The 20806-nt window shown below is 46.4% G+C and overlaps 1 protein-coding gene across 1 annotated transcript in view; it reads right to left on the bottom strand.

The window, feature by feature from the left end:
• Positions 1-20806, bottom strand: part of SREBF1 (sterol regulatory element binding transcription factor 1) — a 68863-nt gene that overhangs the window by 7250 nt on the left and 40807 nt on the right. Inside the window, 11 exon segments of the mRNA XM_043982780.1 lie at positions 1531-1699; positions 2016-2182; positions 2505-2766; positions 4365-4546; positions 7091-7289; positions 11192-11397; positions 12115-12229; positions 12824-13042; positions 13667-13810; positions 18441-18586; positions 19244-19873. Coding sequence (XP_043838715.1) covers positions 1531-1699; positions 2016-2182; positions 2505-2766; positions 4365-4546; positions 7091-7289; positions 11192-11397; positions 12115-12229; positions 12824-13042; positions 13667-13810; positions 18441-18586; positions 19244-19873 — 2439 coding nt within the window.

Below are 20806 nucleotides of genomic sequence, written 5' to 3' on the forward strand. Positions count from 1 at the left end.
ATAAAGCACCAGCCCTGGATTCAGGAGGACCTGAGTTCAAATCTGGCCTCAGACACTTGACACTTACAAGCTGTGTGACCCTGAGCAAGTCACTTAACCCCCACAGCCCCCCCCAAAAAAAACCCAAAACAAAACAAAAAAAACTAATAAGGGAATGGCAAATTAAAGCAACTTGGAGGTTCTACCTCCTCTCCATCAGATTGGCAAAGGTAGCAAAAGGGGAAAGTTGCTGATGGGGCTTTGGAAGGACAGGCACACTGATGCACTGTTGGTGGAGCTGTGAACTGGTCCGACCATTCTGGGAAAACAATTTGTAACTATACCACACACAAAGAGGCACTAAAGCATGGACACCCTTTGACCCGACGGTGCTCAAATGGAAGAAAAACACCTCATCTACAAATATGGAGCCCTCTTTGTTGGAGCAAAAATCTGAGAACAAAGGTGGGCACCCACCAGCTGGGAAATGTGGTATATATGGATGTAATAGAACATTATTGCTTTGTAAGAAAAGATAAATATGACAGATGCAGAGAAACTTGGACAGATAGGGAGGGAAATGAGCAGAACCAGGGGAACATTTTACAAGACAGTCACAATAATGGAATGAAATGCCACTTTACAAAATGTCTGAACTCTGTGACCTCAGGTTGGTGGATGCGGGTGGTTTCCAGGTCTCTGTGATTGAGGAAGAGAGGGGAAAGAGGTTGCCTCACCCACATCTCTCCCTGCATACATCCATGCCCACCTGCCTGGCATGGGGGAGTAAGAACAAGACCCTCATTCTCAATATGGCCAGGGTGTCCACTGGTTGTGCTTCACTATAATTATTTGTTACAAGGGAGAGCTGGGGCAGGGAGGGGAGGAAAGAGTTAGTGGATAATGACAGGGATACAAAAAGGGCATCATAAATATTATTAAAAAAACACACATAAAAAAGAGTTAAAAAGGGGAACCAGGGGTCAGGTAGGTGGTACAGTGGATAAAGCACCGGCCCTGGATTCAGGAGGACTTGAGTTCAAATGCAGCCTCAGACACTTGACACTTACTAGCTGTGCGATCCTGGGCAACTCACTTAATCCTCACTGCCCCGCAAAAAAAAAACCCAAACAAACAAAAAAAGTTCAAAAGGGGAACCAACCAAACAGGGTCATTGTGTTTAGTTTTTGTTTAACTTGCCTCTTTTTATATCCCCAGTGCCTGGGGTATGGTATGTGCTTAATAAATGTTTTGTCTGGTAAATTAAAGTTTGTAGATAACAGAAGTAGAGTTTCTTATACATTGCAAACTTTAAAGCACTCTATAAATGCTAGCTATTATTATTATCTTACTGAAATGTTTGTGTTTGCTGATGATTGTTAAGTTAATAGAAAAAAGAGGGAGGGGATAGGGAAAGATGAACAGATGATGGAAAGAGGCAGAGAATGAGCAAGGAGAGGAAGTAGGGGAGGAGAAAGAAGGGGCAGATGGGAGGGAAATGAGAGGGGGAAGATCAGGACAAAGGGGTGGGAGGAGGAGGGGAGGAGTTACCTGGGTTCCCTGTGGAGCTGTAGAGGCTCTCCCTAGGGGTGCTCCTCACTACCCAGTCCCCATCCACAAAGAAGCGATGCCCCACGGGATGGCAAAGCCACTGCATGGCAGGGGGCATGGTGCCACTCTGGGCTAGGCACACCTGGCGGGCACTGCTCAGGAAGAAGCGCTATGAGTGAGGAAGAGACAGCAGTTGGTTGGATCACTGGCCTGGGCCGCACCAGTGATGGGACCCTCCCAGTTCTGGCCCCAAAAGAAGCCCTTTCTGATTGACAAATGAGAGGCTGAAAAAGAGACCTGTGAAACCCTGGCCCATGGGGCATGCTAGTTGGCAAGGCTCTGCTATTTCCTGGTCATGCACAGATGGAGCCCTAACCCACTTCCCAGTCCTGAAATCCATCCTGGGGGCCAGGCCAGAATGGGAGTGGAGGAAGGGAAGGAGTAGAGAAGGGAATGGGAACCAGCCCCTGGCACTGCCCCCTTACCGTCAGGAAATGGAAGGCCCGAGGAAAACTCGTCTTGACCCGGAGTGCCACGGCCACATAGATCTCGGCCAAGGTGGCCACGGAGATGGAACTGCCTGCACATTCCGCCAAGTTGAGGGCACTCAATGCCAGGTTGACAGCAGCAAGGTGGCCACTGGTGTATTTTCCTATTGGGCCAGAGGGCAGTGGGAATAAGATGGACAGGAGCAGATGTAACCAGTGGTCCTCACCTTGACTTAGACCCCTTCCACACCCCGGCAGGGGCTGTTCAACATCTGCATTGGAGGGGATGCAGTGCCCAAGGTCAAATGGGATGGGCCAGGAGGAGAAGGGCTCAGCAGACAGTCAGGAGCTGGGCTGGAAGGGCAGAGCTTTCACAGCGGGCATCGTCTGCTTCATTATTGCCCACAGGCTCTTACTCTATTACCCCAGGACACACAGGATGAAGGGACAGACACCACCCCTACCCGGCCTTGCCACCAGGCCCACCTGTCATATGCAGCTGGTGTAATTTATGGTAGACCAGGGCTGCATCCCTAGAGCTAGATCTGACATCCGCCTGCAGCTCCTGATCTCGAAGGAGGCTCCCCACCCGGTCAGTCAGCCAGCGTCCCACCCAGAGACGCTGAAGGAAGTGGCGGATGAGATTCCAGAGTAGACTGCAGGCCAGGTCCAGATGGGAGGTGGGGAGAGGCCGCCCTAGGGCTCGGAGAGCCAGCCACAGGTTCTGCGAGGCCTGAGCAAAATCCCCCTGAGAAGGAAGGAGAAGAGGCATCGGTGCTGGGCCGTGTGCTCTGAACAGGCTGGGCTTGCTTCTTCATCTCTGGGATTAATACTCCTCCAAAGCACACCAGCTACTAAGAGCCCTCTCTCTGCCTCCCAATCAATGGTAGCTAGGGGCTATAGTGGAGAGAGGGCAGGTCTTGGAACACAGGCAAAGACATGGAAGCTGGAAATGGAAGGGCAGTTTAGCTGGATCAGAGAGTGCATATAGGGGAGTAACAAGCAATCACTTAGTCTGATCTGTGCTTCAGAAATGTTTGCCGGGGCAGCTAGATGGCGCAGTGGATAGAGTACTGGCCCTGGAGTCAGGAGTACCTGAGTTCAAATCCGACCTCAGACACTTAACACTTACTAGCTGTGGGACCCTGGGCAAGTCACTTAACCCCAACTGCCTGACTTTAAAAAAAAAAAAAAAGAAAGAAATGTTTGCTGGGGCAGCTAGGTGGTGCAGTGGATAGAGCACCGGCCCTGGAGTCAGGAGGACTTGAGTTCAAATCCGGCCTCAGACACTTAACACTTACTAGCTGTGCGACCCTGGGCATGTCACTTAACCCCAACTTCCTGACTAAAAAAAAAAGAAAAAAGAAAAAAAATGTTTGCCAGCCCTGCAGATAGCACAGGGATTCAATCTAGGAAGCTATTACAATAGTCCAAGGAAGAGGTGACGAGGGCCTGGAATATGGGGTAAGTGAAATGGAGAGAGGAGAAAGATATTCAGATAGGACAGCTGACAAGATTTGGCAACCCATTCATTACCAATGGGGAATATGAGAAAGGGAAGAGTTAAGGGGGATCCCAGTTTGTGAACTAAGGGACTGGAATAATGGAGCAATTTAGAAGGAGGGGTAAGTGAAGGGGAAAGATACTGACAAGGCCAGATTAGGATGGCTGAGGGACACCCACATGAAAATGCCCAGCAGGTCACTGGAAGAGAAAGATTAGAGTTTTCTAGGTAGAGATCATAGAACTATAGATTCAGGGTCAGAAGAGACTTTAGACTTGACTAGGGTCGCACAGCTAGTATATGTCTCAAACAGGATTTGAACTCAGGTCTTTCTTGACCCCAAACTCAACACTATTCGCTATGCCACCTAGATGTACCTTGTCTCCCCCTTAGAATGAAAGCTTCACCGTGGGGGTTTTTTTAACCTTTTAACCTCCAGGGCTTAGCACAGTTTCTGACATACAGTCAGTGCTTAATAAATGCTTGCTGATTGATAGAGCAATAAGGAACCTGAGCAGGTAGGTCCAATAGGTAGGGAGAGGACTAGGAGAAAACAATGTCAGGAGAACCCAGGGAGGAGAGAATACTCAGAAGAAAGTAGTTCCCAGGGTCAAAGGCTCAGGGAGGTCAAGAAGCAAGAGGGAGGGCTTACAAAAGACCACTGGAAAAAGGCAGCTGAAAGATTTGGGTTATCATTCGCCGCCCCAGCCCCAGTTGCTGTCCCCACCCCCCACAACTGGAGGTCAGGGGTTGGCAGAATATCAAGCAAGGTTAACCTTAACCTCCAGTCACTCTACCCGCTCCTGCCCCTCCATCCAGCCTACCCAGGCCCACCCTCTTACCCGGGCTAGATCCAAATCGGCCTGCTTGCGGTGTCTCCAAAACAAGACCGAGGGTCCTGAGTGGGGCCTGGTGATGGGCTCGCCATAGATGAAGAGGCGGATGAAGGCTGCCAGGACCACCAACAGATTAAGCATCCAGAAAAACAAAGTGGGCAGAAGCCACTGAGACCAGCTGGAACTACCTGGTGAGGGGAGAAGATTGGGCAAGGTTGGGGGCCAATAAGGTGATCCTGGCTCCTGGTTCAACCCACCCTGCAGGGGCCCAGAACTCCAGAACTTCTCCTCTACCCTTCCTCACCCCCATAAAGCTCTATTCTCAATAAAGAATCTGTTATGAGTTGTGTCCACTTTAGTGTGAATTTAAAACATCATGGCCAGGGCAGCTAGGTAGTGCAGTAGATAGCCCTGGATTCAGGAGGACCTGAGTTCAAATCTGGTCTCAGACACTTGACACTTACTAGCTGTGTGACCCTGGGCAAGTCACTTAACCCTCACTGCCCCACAAAAAAAAAAACACAAAAAAACCCACCCAAAACCAAACAAGCAAAAAAACCCCATCATGGTCCTTCTCAGAGAGATGGGCATTTTATTCTTCACCTTGGGAGTGTGGAGTCAAAAGTTCTATCCCTGTTAAGTGAATCTGGAAGATAGGAAAGACCTTTCCAACTCCCTGAAATCACACCCCTCTACCTAGTTAAGACTCTCTCATATCCTCACTTCTCCCTGGGGTTGGGGGGTTGTTAGATCATGGCTCCACAGGAAAGACCCCTCCCTCCCTCCCTCAACAAGTCCCCTGAAGCCAAAGAGGATGTGAAGATATGGGGGTACACAAGACCGGTCCCCCTTCTGGCTCCTCTTTCTGACTTCATTATTTCTTTCCTTATGACACTATCATTCACTCAGTCTCTCGTGTTTGGAAACCGTAGGCTATGTCTCTGGCCTGCTCACCTCTTCCTCAGTAAATACAACTACTTGCTGGATCCTGTCAGTGCTATATCCAAAAGAGTTCTTTCAATCAATCATCCCCTCTTCTCTATTCCCACTGTCTCTATCCCATTACAGGCCTTGTGTCCAGAGCATTGCAATAGTCTCCTATTTCCCGCCCCTACTCCACTCCAAACCATTCCTTCTTTTTTTGTGTGCGTGTGAGGCATTTGGGGTTAAGTGACTTGCCCAGGGTCACACAGCTAGTGAGTGTCAAGGGTCTGAGGCCAGCTTTGAACTCAGGTCCTCCTGAATCCAGGGTGGGTGCTCTATCCACTGCACCACCTAGCTGCCCCCAAACCATTCCTTCTCTGTTCAAAACCCTTCAGTGGATTTCCATTACCTAATGAGTCCATTTCTGTTTAGCATTCAAGGCTTTCCTCAAGCTAGCACCATTTACCCTTGAAGTCAGATGATAAGCTACCTACCACTAACAACCTGTGTGACCCTGAATAACTTACCTAGCCTCTCTGGGCCTGAGTTTCCTCATCTATAAAACAAAGGGGGTCAGACTATACAATGTCTAAATCCCTCTCAAGCTCTAAATCTGTGATCCTAAGACTCTCACTATTAATCTCCTTGTACCGCTCTCTGCTCCCCGCAGGCACACTTGCATTTTCTCGGCACCATGCTTTTGCTTCTCCATACCTAGAATGCCACCTTGCCCCACAATCTACTGGATTCTTACTCATCCTTTAAAACAACTCAAATGATGCTTTGATGGAAAGATTTAGAACCAGACAGCCTGGGTTCAGGTCTCAACTCTGCTATTTACTGCCTGCTTTCTCTTCTTATACAGTGCTTAGCTAAGCGATTGAGGGAGATGGTAGGTGTACTGTTAGGCCTGGGTTCTAATCATGCCTCAGACACTCATTGGCTGTGTGACCCAGGAAAGTCACTAAATCTCTTTCAACCTCATTTGCTCCTCTATAAAATGGGGAAAACACGTGTAAAATACTTCAAGAGCTATAGAAATGCTAGCTAGCTGCCATCCTTTGGAGTTTGCACCTTTTTTATTTACCTACAGAGTATACTTATTTCTGTACTTGTCCTGCCCTTACTTACTAGAATGTAAACTCCGTGAGGGTAAAAACAGCATGTTTTTAAAAACTTGGGTCTGGGGCAGCTAGGTGGTGTAGTGGATAAAGCACCGACCCTGGATTCAGGAGTACCTGAGTTCAAATCCAGCCTCAGACACTTGACACTAGCTGTGTGACCCTGGGCAAGTCACTTAACCCCCATTGCCCCTCAAAAAAAAACAAACCACCACCACCAACAACAACAACAAAACTTGGGTCTATTCACCAGTGTCTGCACATAGGAGGAGCCGGGTAAATATTTATTGAATTGAATTAAATTTTATGTAATTCTTTTTTTTTGGGGGGGGGGGAGCAATGAGAGTTAAATGACTTTCCCAGGGTCACACAGCTAGTTAAGTGTCAAGTGTCTGAGGCCAGATTTGAACTCGGGTCCTCCTGAATCCAGGGCTGGTACTCTATCTACTATACCACCTAGCTGCCCCTTGAATTGAATTAAATTTATCGCACTCCCCAGTTGTCCTAAAAAAAAAAAAACACCAGATCTAAGCTTTTGAAAACTGGCATGGCTTCTGCTGGCATCTGCAATACCAACTGAGACCCATCCCAACCTCTCAGGAGCCCAGCCTGGGGCAGCCTTCAGGTCCCTCCCAATCCCCCCACCTGAGTGACCTGCCCACTGTTTGCATGCCTAGCAATCCTTACCTTTGCCCTCTGTGCCCAGCACGCTGCGGCCAGGCATGTGGTAGATGGTGCTGTCAGTCTGGCTCTGCCCACTGTTCCTGCCCAGAAGGGAGGCCAACGGGTTGCAGGAAAGGCAGAGGAAGACAAAGGCACACAGGGCCAACCGCGATCGGTCCAGCATGCCCAGGCTGCTGGGGGAGGGGAGCTGTTCCTGCTTCACCTGGAACACAGAGAAAGGCCTGATGAAGCCCTACCCTCTTTCTAGCTGGGAGAGAGGAGAGGACTGCTGGACAATGTTCAGGAATGAATGCTGGGGAGAGGGCTTAGGAGAGGTTTTGTGGCAGTTCCAGTTCCACCATTTACTATCTACATCAAATCACTTCTCTGGAACATCCAGGTGTTAGCTTGAAAGACTTAATTCTGATTAATGCAGTGACCAGCCTCAATTATAGAGGCCTCATAATGAAACATGTTGCCTACCTCCAACAGAAACAATGAACTAAATATGCAGAAAGAAACACATTTTTAGATATGGCCAATGTGAGGGAATTTATTTTTCTTAATCATTAACATTTGTGACAAGGGTTTTGTTTTTCTGGTTTTTTCCCTAATGGGGAGGTAGGAAAGAGAAAAAAAATAAGCCTTACCAGGATTTTCCTTAAATTTTTTAAATTAAAATTTAAAAATAAATTGAAGGTGTTGGACTCAATGACCTCTAACCCTTCCCAATAGATTTTTGGAAGGAATATTTTAATATTTTTCTTAATATAGTTCTAAATCGATGGCTAGGAGACAAGGACCAATGACGGAAGCAAGACACATGGGCTGAGAGCCTAATGGTTCTTAATGACCTCCGGGTCAGGTCATAGAATTGATTTACTTAGGCAGAGGGGAAGTTGCTCAAGGAAAGCAGATGTTCAAACAAATGGAAAAGATCAACAGGCGTGAGAGTTAGGTCCCTTAGATCCTCGTGTCACCTAAGTTACTAACTCCCCTTGTGACCTTGGGAAAATAGATTTCCAATGTGGTGCCTCAATCTCTTCATCTGTAAAGTGGGCTTGACTGAATAGTCTCAAAGGTCTCTTCAAAGGTCTGAACCCAGACACTAGGACAAGGAGACCCTCAGAGGTGCGAGGAAGTTTTAGGATGAATAAAAAGCTATGACTTCACATGGAATTTAATTACAGAACTCGGGGCACCTAGGTGGCGCAGTGGATAAAACACCCACCCTGGATTCAGGAGTACCTGAGTTCAAATCCAGCCTCAGAATTATGCCCAAAGGGCGATAAAGCTGTGCATACCCTTTGACCCAGCAATTCCACTTTTAGGTCTTTTTCCCAAAGAGATTATGGAAGGGGAAAAGGGACCCACATGTACAAAAATATTTATAGCTGCTCTTTACGTGGTAGCAAGGAATTGGAAGTTGAGGGGGTGCCCATCAATTGGGGAATGGCTGGACAAGTTGTGGTATATGAATACAATGGAATACTATTGTGCTGTAAGAAACGATGAGCAGGAGGAGTTCAGAGAAACCTGGAGGGTCTTGCGTGGGCTGATGATGAGTGAGATGAGCAGAACCAGAAGAACGTTGTACACAGTATCATCAACATTGAGTGTTGACCTACTGTGATGGACTATATTCTTCTCACCAATGCAATGGCACAGAAGAGTTCCAGGAAACTCATGATAGAAGAGGATCTCCAAATCCAAGAAAAAAAAAAAAAGAACTGTGGAGTATAGATGCTGATTGAACCATCTCTTTTGTTTTGGGTGCTGTTGTTTTTTTTTTCTATTTTGAGGTTTTGCATTACTGCTCTGATTTTTTTCTCTTATAACAGGATTAATGCAGAAATAGGATTAATGTTATTATGGGTATATATATGTGTGTGTGTGTATATATATATATATATATATATATACACACACATCTATATGTATATGTATATAGATATATAGATATAACCTATATCAGATTACCTGCTGTCTAGGGGAGGGGGGAGGGAGGGGAGGCAGGGAGAAAAATCTGAAATTGGAAAGCTTGTATAAACAAAAGTTGAGAACTATCTTTACATGTAATGGAAAAAATAAAATACCTTATATGTAAAAAAAAAAAAATCCAGCCTCAGACACTTGACACTTGCTAGCTGTGTGACCCTGGGCAAGTCACTTAACCCCCATTGCCCCGCAAAAAAAAAAATTAATTACAGAACTCATTCTCATCTGTAAAATAAGGGTACTGGACACTAATGCACTGTTGGTGGAGTTGTGAACTTATCCAACCATTCTGGAGAGCAATCTGTCCAAAGGGCAACCAAATTGCACATGCCCTTTGATCCAGCAATACCACTACTAGTTTTGTATCCCAAAGGACCTACTTGCCAAAAATATAGCAGCTATTTTTGTGGTGGCAAAGAACTGGAAATTGAAGGGATGCCCATCAATTGAAGAATGACTGAACAAGCTGTGGTATATGATGGTGATGGAATACTACTGTACTATAAGAAATGATGAGCAGAATGGTTTCAAAAAACCTGGAAAAACTTATATGAACTGATGCAAAGTGAAGTGAGCAAAACCAGGAGCACATTGTATACAGCAATAGTAATACTGTATGATGATCAACAGTGAATGACCTAGCTATTCTCAGCAACACAATGATCCAAGACAATTCTGAAGAATTTACGATGAAAAATTTTATCTACCTCCAGAGGAAGAACTGAGGAGTCTGAATGCAGATAGAAGCATACGTTTTTTTTTTAAACTTTTTTTTGTCTGTGTTTTCTTTCGCAATGTGGCTAATGTGGAAATATGTTTTGCATAACTGCACATGTATAATCTACATCAAATTGCTTGTTTTCCCAAGGAGGGGAGAAGGAAAGAATTTGGAACTCAAAATTTTAAAAAACAAAATACTAAAAACTGTGTTTACATGTAATTGCTAAAATAGATATAAAAAAATTTCAAGGAAAAATAAAATAAAATAAGGGCCCAGGGCAAGAGTTTTCAAAATTCCCTCTAATCAAGTGGTCCAACAAATAATGTTGGGACTTGAAATCAGGAAGAGCTGAATTTGAGTCATACTTCAAACGCCTGTTAGCTGGGTGACTCTGGGAAAATAATTTATCTTCTGTGCCTCAGTTTCCTCCACTTTGAGGATTAAATGAATTAACATATATAAAGTGCTTTTCAAGATTTAAAATACCATAAAAATGCTAGGTCACATCATTAAATCAATGATCCAATGAACCTCATGCTAGAAACACTGATTCAAACAGGGTTTAAGATGATGAGAAGCGGGACAGCTAGGTGGTGCAGTGGATAAAACACTGGCCCTGGATTCAGGAGGACCTGAGTTCAAATCTGGGCTCAGACACTTGACACTTACTAGCTGTGTGACCCTGGGCAAGTCACTTAACCCCAAATGCCTCACCAAAAAAAAGAAAAAAAGATTTCCTGCATAAGATGATCAGAAGATATACCCTGGGGGCGGCTAGGTGGCGCAGTGGATAAAGCACCGGCCCTGGATTCAGGAATACCTGAGTTCAAATCCGGCCTCAGACGATTGACACTTACTAGCTGTGTGACCCTGGGCAAGTCACTTAACCCCCATTGCCCCGCAAAAAAAAAAAAAAAAAGTTTAGGGTATATCTTTTTTTTTTTCCCCTTCGGGGCAATGGGGGTTAAGTGACTTGCCCAGGGTCACACAGCTAGTAAGTGTCAATCGTCTGAGGCCGGATTTGAACTCAGGTATTCCTGAATCCAGGGCCGGTGCTTTATCCACTGCGCCACCTAGCCGCCCCCCCTAAACTCTTAAAGAAAGTTTGGAGGAATCCATATCAGAGAATCATAAAAATGTAGAATATTAGAGATGGCATGGAGTTTAAAGACCATCTCTTCCCACATATTCATTCTACAGAGGAAAACACTCAAGCTGCCAGAGGGAAGTAATTGGTCTATGACCGAACCTCCCACTAAGCATACCTTGGCGGCCCTGTCAGACACTGAGTAGCTATTTTGATATGTTTAAGTGAGACAGTGGAAGAGAGGCTGATGGAGCTGAACAAGAAAGAAGTCCCCCTGGGTATCCCTCAGGTGCCATGTTCTCCCACCCCAATCAGGCACCTTAGGGTCTTCAAAGATCGGGCTGTCGGGCTCTGAGTCACTACTGTTGCCACTGCCACCACTACCCAGGGACAGGGGGCTGCTGTGGGAGGGGGAGCCAGCATCTGAGGGGGGTGGGGTCAGCGCATCCACCATCTCCGGTTTGATGATCTCCATGGGTATGTCCATGTTCCCACTAGCGCATGATACCAGGTCTTTCAGGGATTCTGGGATAGAGAGAGAAAGCATAGAACAGAGTTAGGAAAGAGTCTATAGCTCCTACCTGGGCACAGAAAGGGCCCCAGGCCAGCTCCCCTTCATTCTCTATCATGGCTCAGCTGACTTCTTACCCTGGAACACCCCTCTGTCCCAGTGGCCCCCCTTCTCCCACTGGTGAGGTCCTCCCAGCAGCTCCACTTTGAGGAAGGGCCCAGCAGTCATCCTTCATTCCTCTCTGGCTTTCATTCTGACTCTCTAGACTTTGCCACCATGTCCCATCCTCACCCATGCCACACCCCTTTACTAGTCAGCTCCCTTTTATGTGCTGTCTTTCCCCATGAGTATGTTACGTTCCTGAAGGGAGGGACCATTTTTTTGGCTTGTATCTGTATCCCCAACATTTAGCATAGTGCCTGGTATATACTTAGTGATTGGCTTGACTCAATCTGGGGATCTCCCCCTCACTCAACCTTTGGGTTGGTTATGGGACTGACACCAAAGGCAGGAGATGGGAAGGAGCCCTTTGGTGATGGCAGCAATGGCAAGGCTGCTGGACTCCATCATCCCCCTCCCTTGGCTGACAATGTAGCATTTATAAGGAAGGGACAAGCACAGATTGTCCAGTTGAGATCATAAGGCAACCTGGCTTCCTCTCCATCCTTGATGCTGCCCCCAAGTCCCACTGGCTGAGGACTGAGCATGGGGAACCCTTAGGAAAGACTCACTATTCTTCTGCATAGCCATCCTGAGAGTCAGGTTCTCTTGCTTTAGCTTCTGATTGGTCTGCTGCAGGAACCGGATGTAGTCAATGGCCTTCCTCAGGATGGCTGATTTGTTCAACTGAAACGGAGTGCATGATTGAGGCCCTTGTCATTCCGGGGCCTGGTCACTCTTACCCACCCAGCAACCTCCGTCGGCGTGGGCTAAAGGATTCCTGGAGCTGGCCCTGAATGTTAAATCCCATTTTTCCCTTAGGTAAAGCAAGGGCGACAGGGAAGATACTGATGGCAGAACACTGTATATTTAGCTCAGGGGTTGCTAACCCAGAGCCCATGAACTTGGTTTTTGGTGGGGGGGTTTTTCCCTTTTAAATACTTTGACAATTGTAGTGCAGTATAATTGGTTTCCATTGTAATACTACATATTTTATGCACTTAGGCTCACTCTGAGAAGGGTTCCCTAGACTTCACCACACTGGCAGAGGGGTCCAAAACACCAAAAAAGGTTAAGAACCCTTCGGGATGCTTAAGTGGCAGAATCTGGGCTCTCATCTCTCACTTGTTCTTGAGTCTCTCTTTGGAATCAGACCTCTGAGGTGGTTTGTAGCTACTTCCTCCATCCTGGCTCTTGCTTTCTCTCTTTTATCTTCTCCTGGATTTCTGAGAGTGTCTCTCCACCCTTTTTATTCTTCTCCTTTCCTTCTCTATCCCATACCTTAGCCTCAGTTCCCACAACCAGGTCTTTGAGTTCCACAATCTTGTCATTGATAGAGGATCGATAACGCTTCTCAATAGCATTGTGAGCTGTTCTCTTCTCCCCTTTGCTCTGAGAGCTGGGGGTCTTGCCCGAAGCAGCAAGACGATTGATGGGCAGCTTGTCAGCATCTACCACCAGGGGCACGGTGGCTAAAATGGTGCCTCCGCTCACCAGGGTCTGTTCAAGGGAAGAGGGGGTGTAATTAACTCAAAGTCAAGTCAGTGTGTGTTAAGGGGAGAGGAATGGAGTCTCAAAGCTGGGCAAGAGTAGAAAGAAGGGAAGATTCAAAGAAAAATAACTAAGAAAGGCCAAATCAAATAAGAAGAAGGCAATCATAGAGGCTGGCCAGACAGTTTGTAGGGAAAGGTAGCCCAAGATTTAAGAGTTGTTTCACCCAGAATTTAGATAGGTAGATACACACACATATAAGTACCTGTTGTATTTGAAATATTTATCTATCCATTCATCCATCTTTCTTTTTTTGGGGTGGGCAATGAGGATTAAGTGACTTGCCCTAGTAAGCATCAAGTGTCTGAGGGCGGATTTGAACTCAGGTCCTACTGAATCCAGGGCCACATCTTTCTATATTTTTACACACACACACACACACACACTGTATTAGAAATGTCTATCCATTTACACATACACATATTCACACAGATACCCATTGCATTAGAAATAAGTGAGAATTCCAGAGTTTGGGAGGATATGACGCCAGGTAGATCTTGGCCTTCCCCCAATGACTCAACCACCCCATCAAGGAGCCCCTGCCTATATGGTTCACCATATGGGCCACCATACCGGGACCTGCAGGGGGGCAGACTGCACTGCTGTGGTGGTGGCCAAAGAGTTGATCCCTGAGGTCTTCGCTCCTGTGCCCACATCGGTCTTCACAGCTGTCAGGACCAGTGAATCAGCCTTGATGAAGTGAGGCTGGAGCAGGACCTTGGCAGTAGGGATGGGAAAAGCGTCAGCGTCCCCCAAGTCATTCTGAAGCCCCTCCCCTCCCTTCTCAACCTTATTTTCTAAATCATCCATTCTGCCTTTCTTTTGTTTCCCCAGCCCTTACCATAGTACTTGGTATACTGTAAGTTCTCAATGAATGCTTATTGTTCAACACTGTTAAAAAAAAAAAACAACTTTTTTTTTGGTGAGGCAATTGGGGTTAAGTGACTTGCCCAGGGTCACACAGCTAGTAGGTGTCAAGTGTCTGAAGCCGGATTTGAATTCAGGTCCTCCTGAGTCCAGGGCCGGTGCTCTATCCACTGTGCCACATAGTTCCCCCCCAAAAAAAAAAAAACTTTGAAAGACTTAAGGATTCTGGTCGATGCAATCGACTCCAGAGGGCAGATGATGAAACATATCACCCACCTCCTGCCAGAGAGATGATGGATGCAGGGAACAGAATGAGACATTTTTTGGACATGGCCAGTACAGGAACTTATTTTGCTGCATCAAGGATTTTGGCTTTGTTTTTCTACTTTTAGATGGTGGGAAGCAAGAGGGGGAAAAATACAATTTTGTTCATTGAAAAAAAATTTAATTTAAAAAAATACTTGTTGCTGTTGACCATCTAACCCAAATGAGCTAGGATACTCCGATGACCCAGAGCCACCTCATTGAGGTAGGCGCTCTTCTGCACCAGGAGGGTTTAAACAAGCCTCACAGATCCCGAGAAGTTGCCTTTTTTGTCATGGTAAGTGCCAGGCAAAGGTGTTAGACACATCCCTCGGGAAGCCTCAGCTGGGGGCCTCTGAGATGTTTCCCCCAACAGCCCCTCTTGCTCAGTGTTTTTTTTTTCTTTCCCTTTTTTTGCAGGGCAATGAGGGTTAAGTGACTTGCCCAGGGTCATACAGCTAGTGTCAAGTGTCTGAGACCGGATTTGAACTCAGGTCCTCCTGAATCCAGGGTTGGTGCTTTATCCATTGCGCCACCTAGCTGCCCCTTGCTCAGTGTTCACACATCTGCTTTCTCTGTCATCGTGATTATTTATACAAGGTTAAGCACTGAAAGGAACTCAAGGAATTCTCTATTCCACACCCCTAGAAACAGGTAGGCGGTGTAGTGGATAGAGTGCTAGGCCTGGAGTCAGGAAAGACCTACAGCTCAAATACAACCTCAGTCACTTACTAGCTGTGTGCCCCCAGGCAAGGCACTTAAACTTCCATCTCCCTCAGTTTCCTCAACTGAAGAATGGGATTCATAATTGCACCTACCTCCCAGGCTTATTGTTAGGATTAAATGAGATAATAACTAGATCTCTTAGCACACCTGGCACACAGTAGGTATTTAATAAATGCTTGTTCCTTTCCCCTCCTTGCAATAAGCCCGAAAGCTGGAGTTTATTATATATGGGGTTTTTTTTTTGCTTTGTTTTGCTTTTATTATATATATATTTTTAAAAAGGTAAGAAGGCATGACAAAGAGGCACATAGAATCCTCTTTTGTGTTCTGCTGTGTATACAAGTTTTCTTTGGTTTGTTTTGGTTTAAACTGTTCACAATTAAAAAAAAAAAAAAAGGAAAAAAACTTCCTGGGAGGGACACGGGTAAAGGGTGGTGATTGCTCCTGGCATCTTTCCTAACTGGCCACAGAAATGATGCTGCTCACCTCTCAAAGAGAAGCACCCTGCTCTAGCATAGGCTGTGCTGCCTGAGGGTAAATGCCTTCTCTTATAAGTGTCTCCCTCCCACAACAAGAACAAGAATGCTGAACTCCTCAGATTCTGGGCTTCATCAAGTCAGCCCTGCTGCTGGCCAGGGAATCTGAATGGATGTCTGCTGAGTGACTGGGATCTCTGCCTGCCAGGGAAGAACTAGAGAGGGCCCAGAGAAAGGTCACCACGTCAAAAACGATCCAGTGGATGGGAGGAGTCGTTTATTTGGGGTCAGGCTAAAACAACAAGGCCTTCTCGGTTTGAAACAGGACTATCTTTAGATAGTCTGCACTAATGGTGTGCAGGAAATAATGAGAAGGCACAAGATGGCAGCATCATCAGGAGGATACCCAAGAGTACCTTCACTCCTCGGAGTCCTTAGCTGTAGTGAAGAGGGATTATCAGCCCTCAGAGGGAGCGAAGGGCAGGGATGACTCATTGAGAGCTGGTTCAGGGAGGGAGGAGACCAAAGAGAGGGGGAGGGTGCCATCCATCCCCTGCCTGCTTTTCACCAATGTCATCAGCCGGCTGTGCTCTGTCAATCAACATCAGCCCAACAAGTGACATCATTGGCTGTTTTACACCTTTCCTGCCTAGCCTGATGTTGACGGATGATTAAGGCAGCCTACTGGGAATGTGGGTGCCCTGGTGGAGGATTACGGATTATGAATCAAAAGACAGTCCCAGGTGGGAGTCTGAAAACAAAACAGCAATGGAGGCCTGCTGCTTAGGGGGAAAGGGCCCCAGTGCAGAGGACACTCCCAAATTCTAAGTCTCTTCATAATTCCCCTTAGCACACCCTAAACATCAGGGTGAGGGCAGATGAACTCAAAGCTGGGGTCCAAGGATGCCCAACTGAGGCAATGCTCCCCAAACACCCAGAGAGGTAATGGCCTTGGCTTAGAAAGACCCTTGATGAGAGAGGCTGTGGCACTGGTCTATAACATGCTGGAAGGGAAATGAAGGCAGGATGTCAGTAAAACAAAATAAAACAAACCCTCGGACCCTAAAAGAGTCTCCCCTTTGAAATTCAAATGTAACTATCAGATAAATAAAATTAAATATAACTTCACAGTTTCCCGCTTTGTAAAATGAAGGGGTTGAATGAGTTAGTCTCTAAGGTCCATTCCAACCTTAAGAGTCTATGGATTTCTTTGACCCAGCAATACCACTTTTGGGTCTTTTTCCCAAAGAGATCATGGAAGGGGGAAAGGGACCCACATGTACAAAAATATTTATAGCTGCTCTTTACGTGGTGGCAAAGAATTGGAAGTTGAGGGGGTGCCCATCAATTGGGGAATGGCTGGACAAGCTGTGGTATATGAATACAATGGAATACTATTGTGCTGTAAGAAATGATGAGCAGGAGGAGTTCAGAGAAACCTGGAGGGTCTTGCGTGGGTTGATGATGAGTGAGATGAGCAGAACTAGAACATTGTACACAGTATCATCAACATTGAGTGTTGATCTACTGTGATGGACTATATTCTTCTCACCAATGCAATGGCACAGAAGAGTTGCAGGGAACTCGTGATGGAAGAGGATCTCCAAATCCAGGAAAAAAAAAAAAAGAACTGGGGAGTATAGATGTTAAATGAACCATACTGTTTCTTTTGTTTTTGATGTTGTTGGTTTTTTTTCTATTTTGAGGTTTTCCATCATTGCTCTGATTTTTTTGTCTTATAACATGACTAATGCAGAAATAGGATTAATGTTATTATGTATATATATATATATATATATAACCTATATCAGATTACCTGCTGTCTAGGGGAGGTGGGAGGGAGGGGAGGGAGGGAGAAAAATCTGAAATTGGAAAGCTTGTATGAACAAAAGTTGAGAACTATCTTTACATGTAACGGAAAAAAAATATAATACTTTATTAATTAAAAAAAAACAGAGTCTATGGATTTTTGGAAGCCAGTGACAATTTAGTAATAACATTGGAAGTAATAACAGAAAGGCTGTGAACTCTGTGTTTCTACAAGAAGATTCCCAGACAAATAGACCATACGTGGGCCTGCCCTCAATCAGCAATTCATCTTTTTACCTATGTATTAATAATAATTGACATTTCTATAGCCCTTTAAGCTTTCAAACCTTTTTTTGGGGGGGGGCAGAGCAATGAGGGTTAAGTGACTTTCCCAGGGTCACACAGCTAATAAGTGTCAAGTGTCTGAGGCTGGATTTGAACTCAGGTCCTCCTGAATCCAGAGCCGGTGCTTTATCCACTGCTCCACCTAGCTTCCCCCTTCAAATCTCTTTTACATATAATCTCTTTTGAACCTCAACAATCCACGTAGGTACCACTGTTACACCCATTTTACAGATGAGGAAACTGAGGCTCAGGGGCATTAAATGATTCACCAAGGGTCATATAGCTAATAAGTATCTGAGGCAAAATTCGAATCACCCAGTCTTCCTAAACTCCATATCCAGCAATCCATTTACTATGAGCTTAGCACAGTGTCTGGTACATCGGAGCTTAATAAATGCTTGTTGACTATGCCAATTAACCTCTGTCTATGTGACCTTTAGAGAGTCTCTAGGCTAATTCTAAATAGCAGCCAGGAGAGAATATCACTCAAACCCTTTCTCAGTCTCAGATTTGTTGAGGGGTGGGAGAAGCAAGGTGAAGAGGGTAGGGGCAGAGAAAAGAAGCAGGGCACAACAGATGAGAAGGAGATAGAAGAACAAAGTAGGGGGCAGCTAGGTGGTGCAGTGGATAAAGTACTGGCCCTGGATTCAGGAAGACCTGAGTTCAAATCCGGCCTCAGACATTTGAAACTTACTAGCTGTGTGACACTGGGCAAGTCACTTAACCCTCACTGCCCTGCAAAAAAAAAAAATATATATAGAACAAAGCAGGGTGTTTTAGAAGAGCAGAAGAGTCAGTTTCTCCAAAGCGGCTAAACTTACTGGGACCTGCTGGATCTGGGAGGACACAACCTGGGCGGGTGCTGTCAACAACTGCTGTGGGCAGAGATTCTGAACCTGGGCTTGGATGGTAACTGGCAATGGCCCTTGAGGAGACAGGGGCTGCTGGATGCTAGCAGGAGGAACGGCTGAAAGGGGGAGATGGAGGAAATGGTAAACATCAGAGGCATCAGGACTGTGACTCCCACCCATACACCCCCCCCCAATTTCTTGTTTCTGTATCCATCCCCCTCTTTTCAGGGACCCTTTCCCCAGATCACATTCTGTAGTAGGAGAGGACTCGATGACTTCATTCTTTTTTTTTTTTTTGCAGGGCAGTGGGGCTTAAGTGACTTGCCCAAGGTCACACAGCTAGTAAGTGTCAAGTGTCTGAGGCCGGATTTGAACTCAGGTACTCCTGACTCCAGGGCCAGCGCTTTATCCACTACGCCACCTAGCTGCCCCTACTTCATTCTCACTGAGGTATCATCCCAGGCTGCATTTGTAATTTGGGAGAGCAGGAAAGGTCAATGTTTAGTCTGAGGGAATGAACTGCTAATGGTGAAGTTGTAGACACGGGTGAGGGAGACATATTTCTGAATCTTCTCAGGGGTAGCTCATATCACTATTCTGGGCAGCTAAGTGTAACCACCTCCTATTCTGCCTCCTTTCCAATCTACCTTCCTTTTTCCTCATAACCTGGAATGCCCCTAAATTCACTCCTGAGGTCCTTCACTTCCACTAACAGGTAAACAGGTCACATGCCATCCTTTGATTCACCTCCCCACCAAACCCTCCCAGCTCACCTGCTGGGAAATTGCCCTGGCCTTGGTAGTCCAGTAGAGATGGAGAGGTAAACTGAGGCTGGGAAGAAGGAGCAAAACTCTGGGGTACCATGACTCCTGGTGGCTGTAATTCCTGTGTCTGTGTCTGTGGTTGTGGCTGTGGTTTTGGTGGCTGGGCCTGCTGTGGCTGCAGCTGAGGCTGGGGCTGGGGCTGGGGCTGGGGCTGAGGTTGGGCCTGTGGCTGAGGCTGGGCCTGAGGCTGGGATGGGGGAGGTGGTGGTGGAACCAGTGGGGGTGGCAGCCCAGGCTGGGATAGCAGCTGAGGGGGAGAAGGCTGAAGGATGGAAAGTTGCATGGGCTCCTCCTTGATACTGGCTGAGGCCTGGCTCAGGTCAGGCCCTGCTATCAGCTGTGGGGGCTGGAAGCTGCTCATTGGAGGAGGGGGAGGAGGTGGAGGCTGGTACATCTTTCCATGGGGCAGCCCCTTGGTGTTCCCCAAGAAGTTGTCAAGGGTGGAGCTGAGAGAGCTGGGAGGAGGGGACAGCCCCCCAGAAGAGCCAACATCCTGGAAGGGGGGTGCGGCCCCACCATAGCTGGAGTCAAAGAGACTGGGGAAGTCGCTGTCCTGGTTGTTGATCAGCTGAAGCATATCTGAAAGCAAAGAGAAGACCAAAGAAGAGTCAAGGACGGTGCCAGTTTCCATCTTTCCTCCTCCCTCTCCACTCAGGAACATTGTACCTGAATAAAAGAAAAAAACGACTTATGGGACCTAACCATCTCCTGTCCCAATGCAGTTCCCATGCTTTCCATGCAAAGGGATTATCACAGAACACACACGTCCACAGTCAGGGGCCTGCTCCCACTTGCACACGTGCACATGTGCACATATGCATGTGCACACACCAATGTAAGTATGTAACCAACCCACACACCACACACTGCCACCTATCTCTAGGGAGAATGTCTCCTTAGAGCTCCGGACCCACACGTGTATTAGTTCATTGGACATTTCCCCTTAGATATCCCTTGGGCTCCTCAAACCCAACATGATTGCCACCCAATTTATCCTGTCCCCAGAAGAACCTTCTCTTCCTGACTTCCCAATTGCTGTTGCCAGCCCTCCCATGCGGCTGGCCTCCCAGGGCCTAAACTTCATCATCACCTTTGACTCACCATCCTTCAGCACTGGTTACTCACAACCAGTCCTTCTCACCCATTTCAAAACCAAAACCTTTCCTTTTCTGTCTCTTCTACTGCCACCACCTTAGACTTGACTGACTTTTTGAGGTAGCTAAATGGTACAAAGGATAGAGCACTGGACTTGGAATTAGGAAGACCTGACTTCTAATCTGGCCTCAGACACTCACTAGCTGTGTGACCCTGGGTAAGTCACTTAACCTGTCTCCCTCAGTTTCCTCATCAGTAAAAAAGGAGGTAATAATAGCACCTACCTCCCAGGGCTCTTGTGAGGATAAAGTGAGATAATATTTTTAAAGTACTTTGTAAAACTTAAATTGATATATGGAATACCAGCTGTTATTATAATTCTAACAGTTTCTTCTTTCAATAATCATTTACTTTGTA

The sequence above is a fragment of the Dromiciops gliroides genome, chromosome 1 (assembly GCF_019393635.1).
Source record: "Dromiciops gliroides isolate mDroGli1 chromosome 1, mDroGli1.pri, whole genome shotgun sequence".
In the NCBI taxonomy this organism is placed as follows: Eukaryota; Metazoa; Chordata; class Mammalia; order Microbiotheria; family Microbiotheriidae; genus Dromiciops; species Dromiciops gliroides.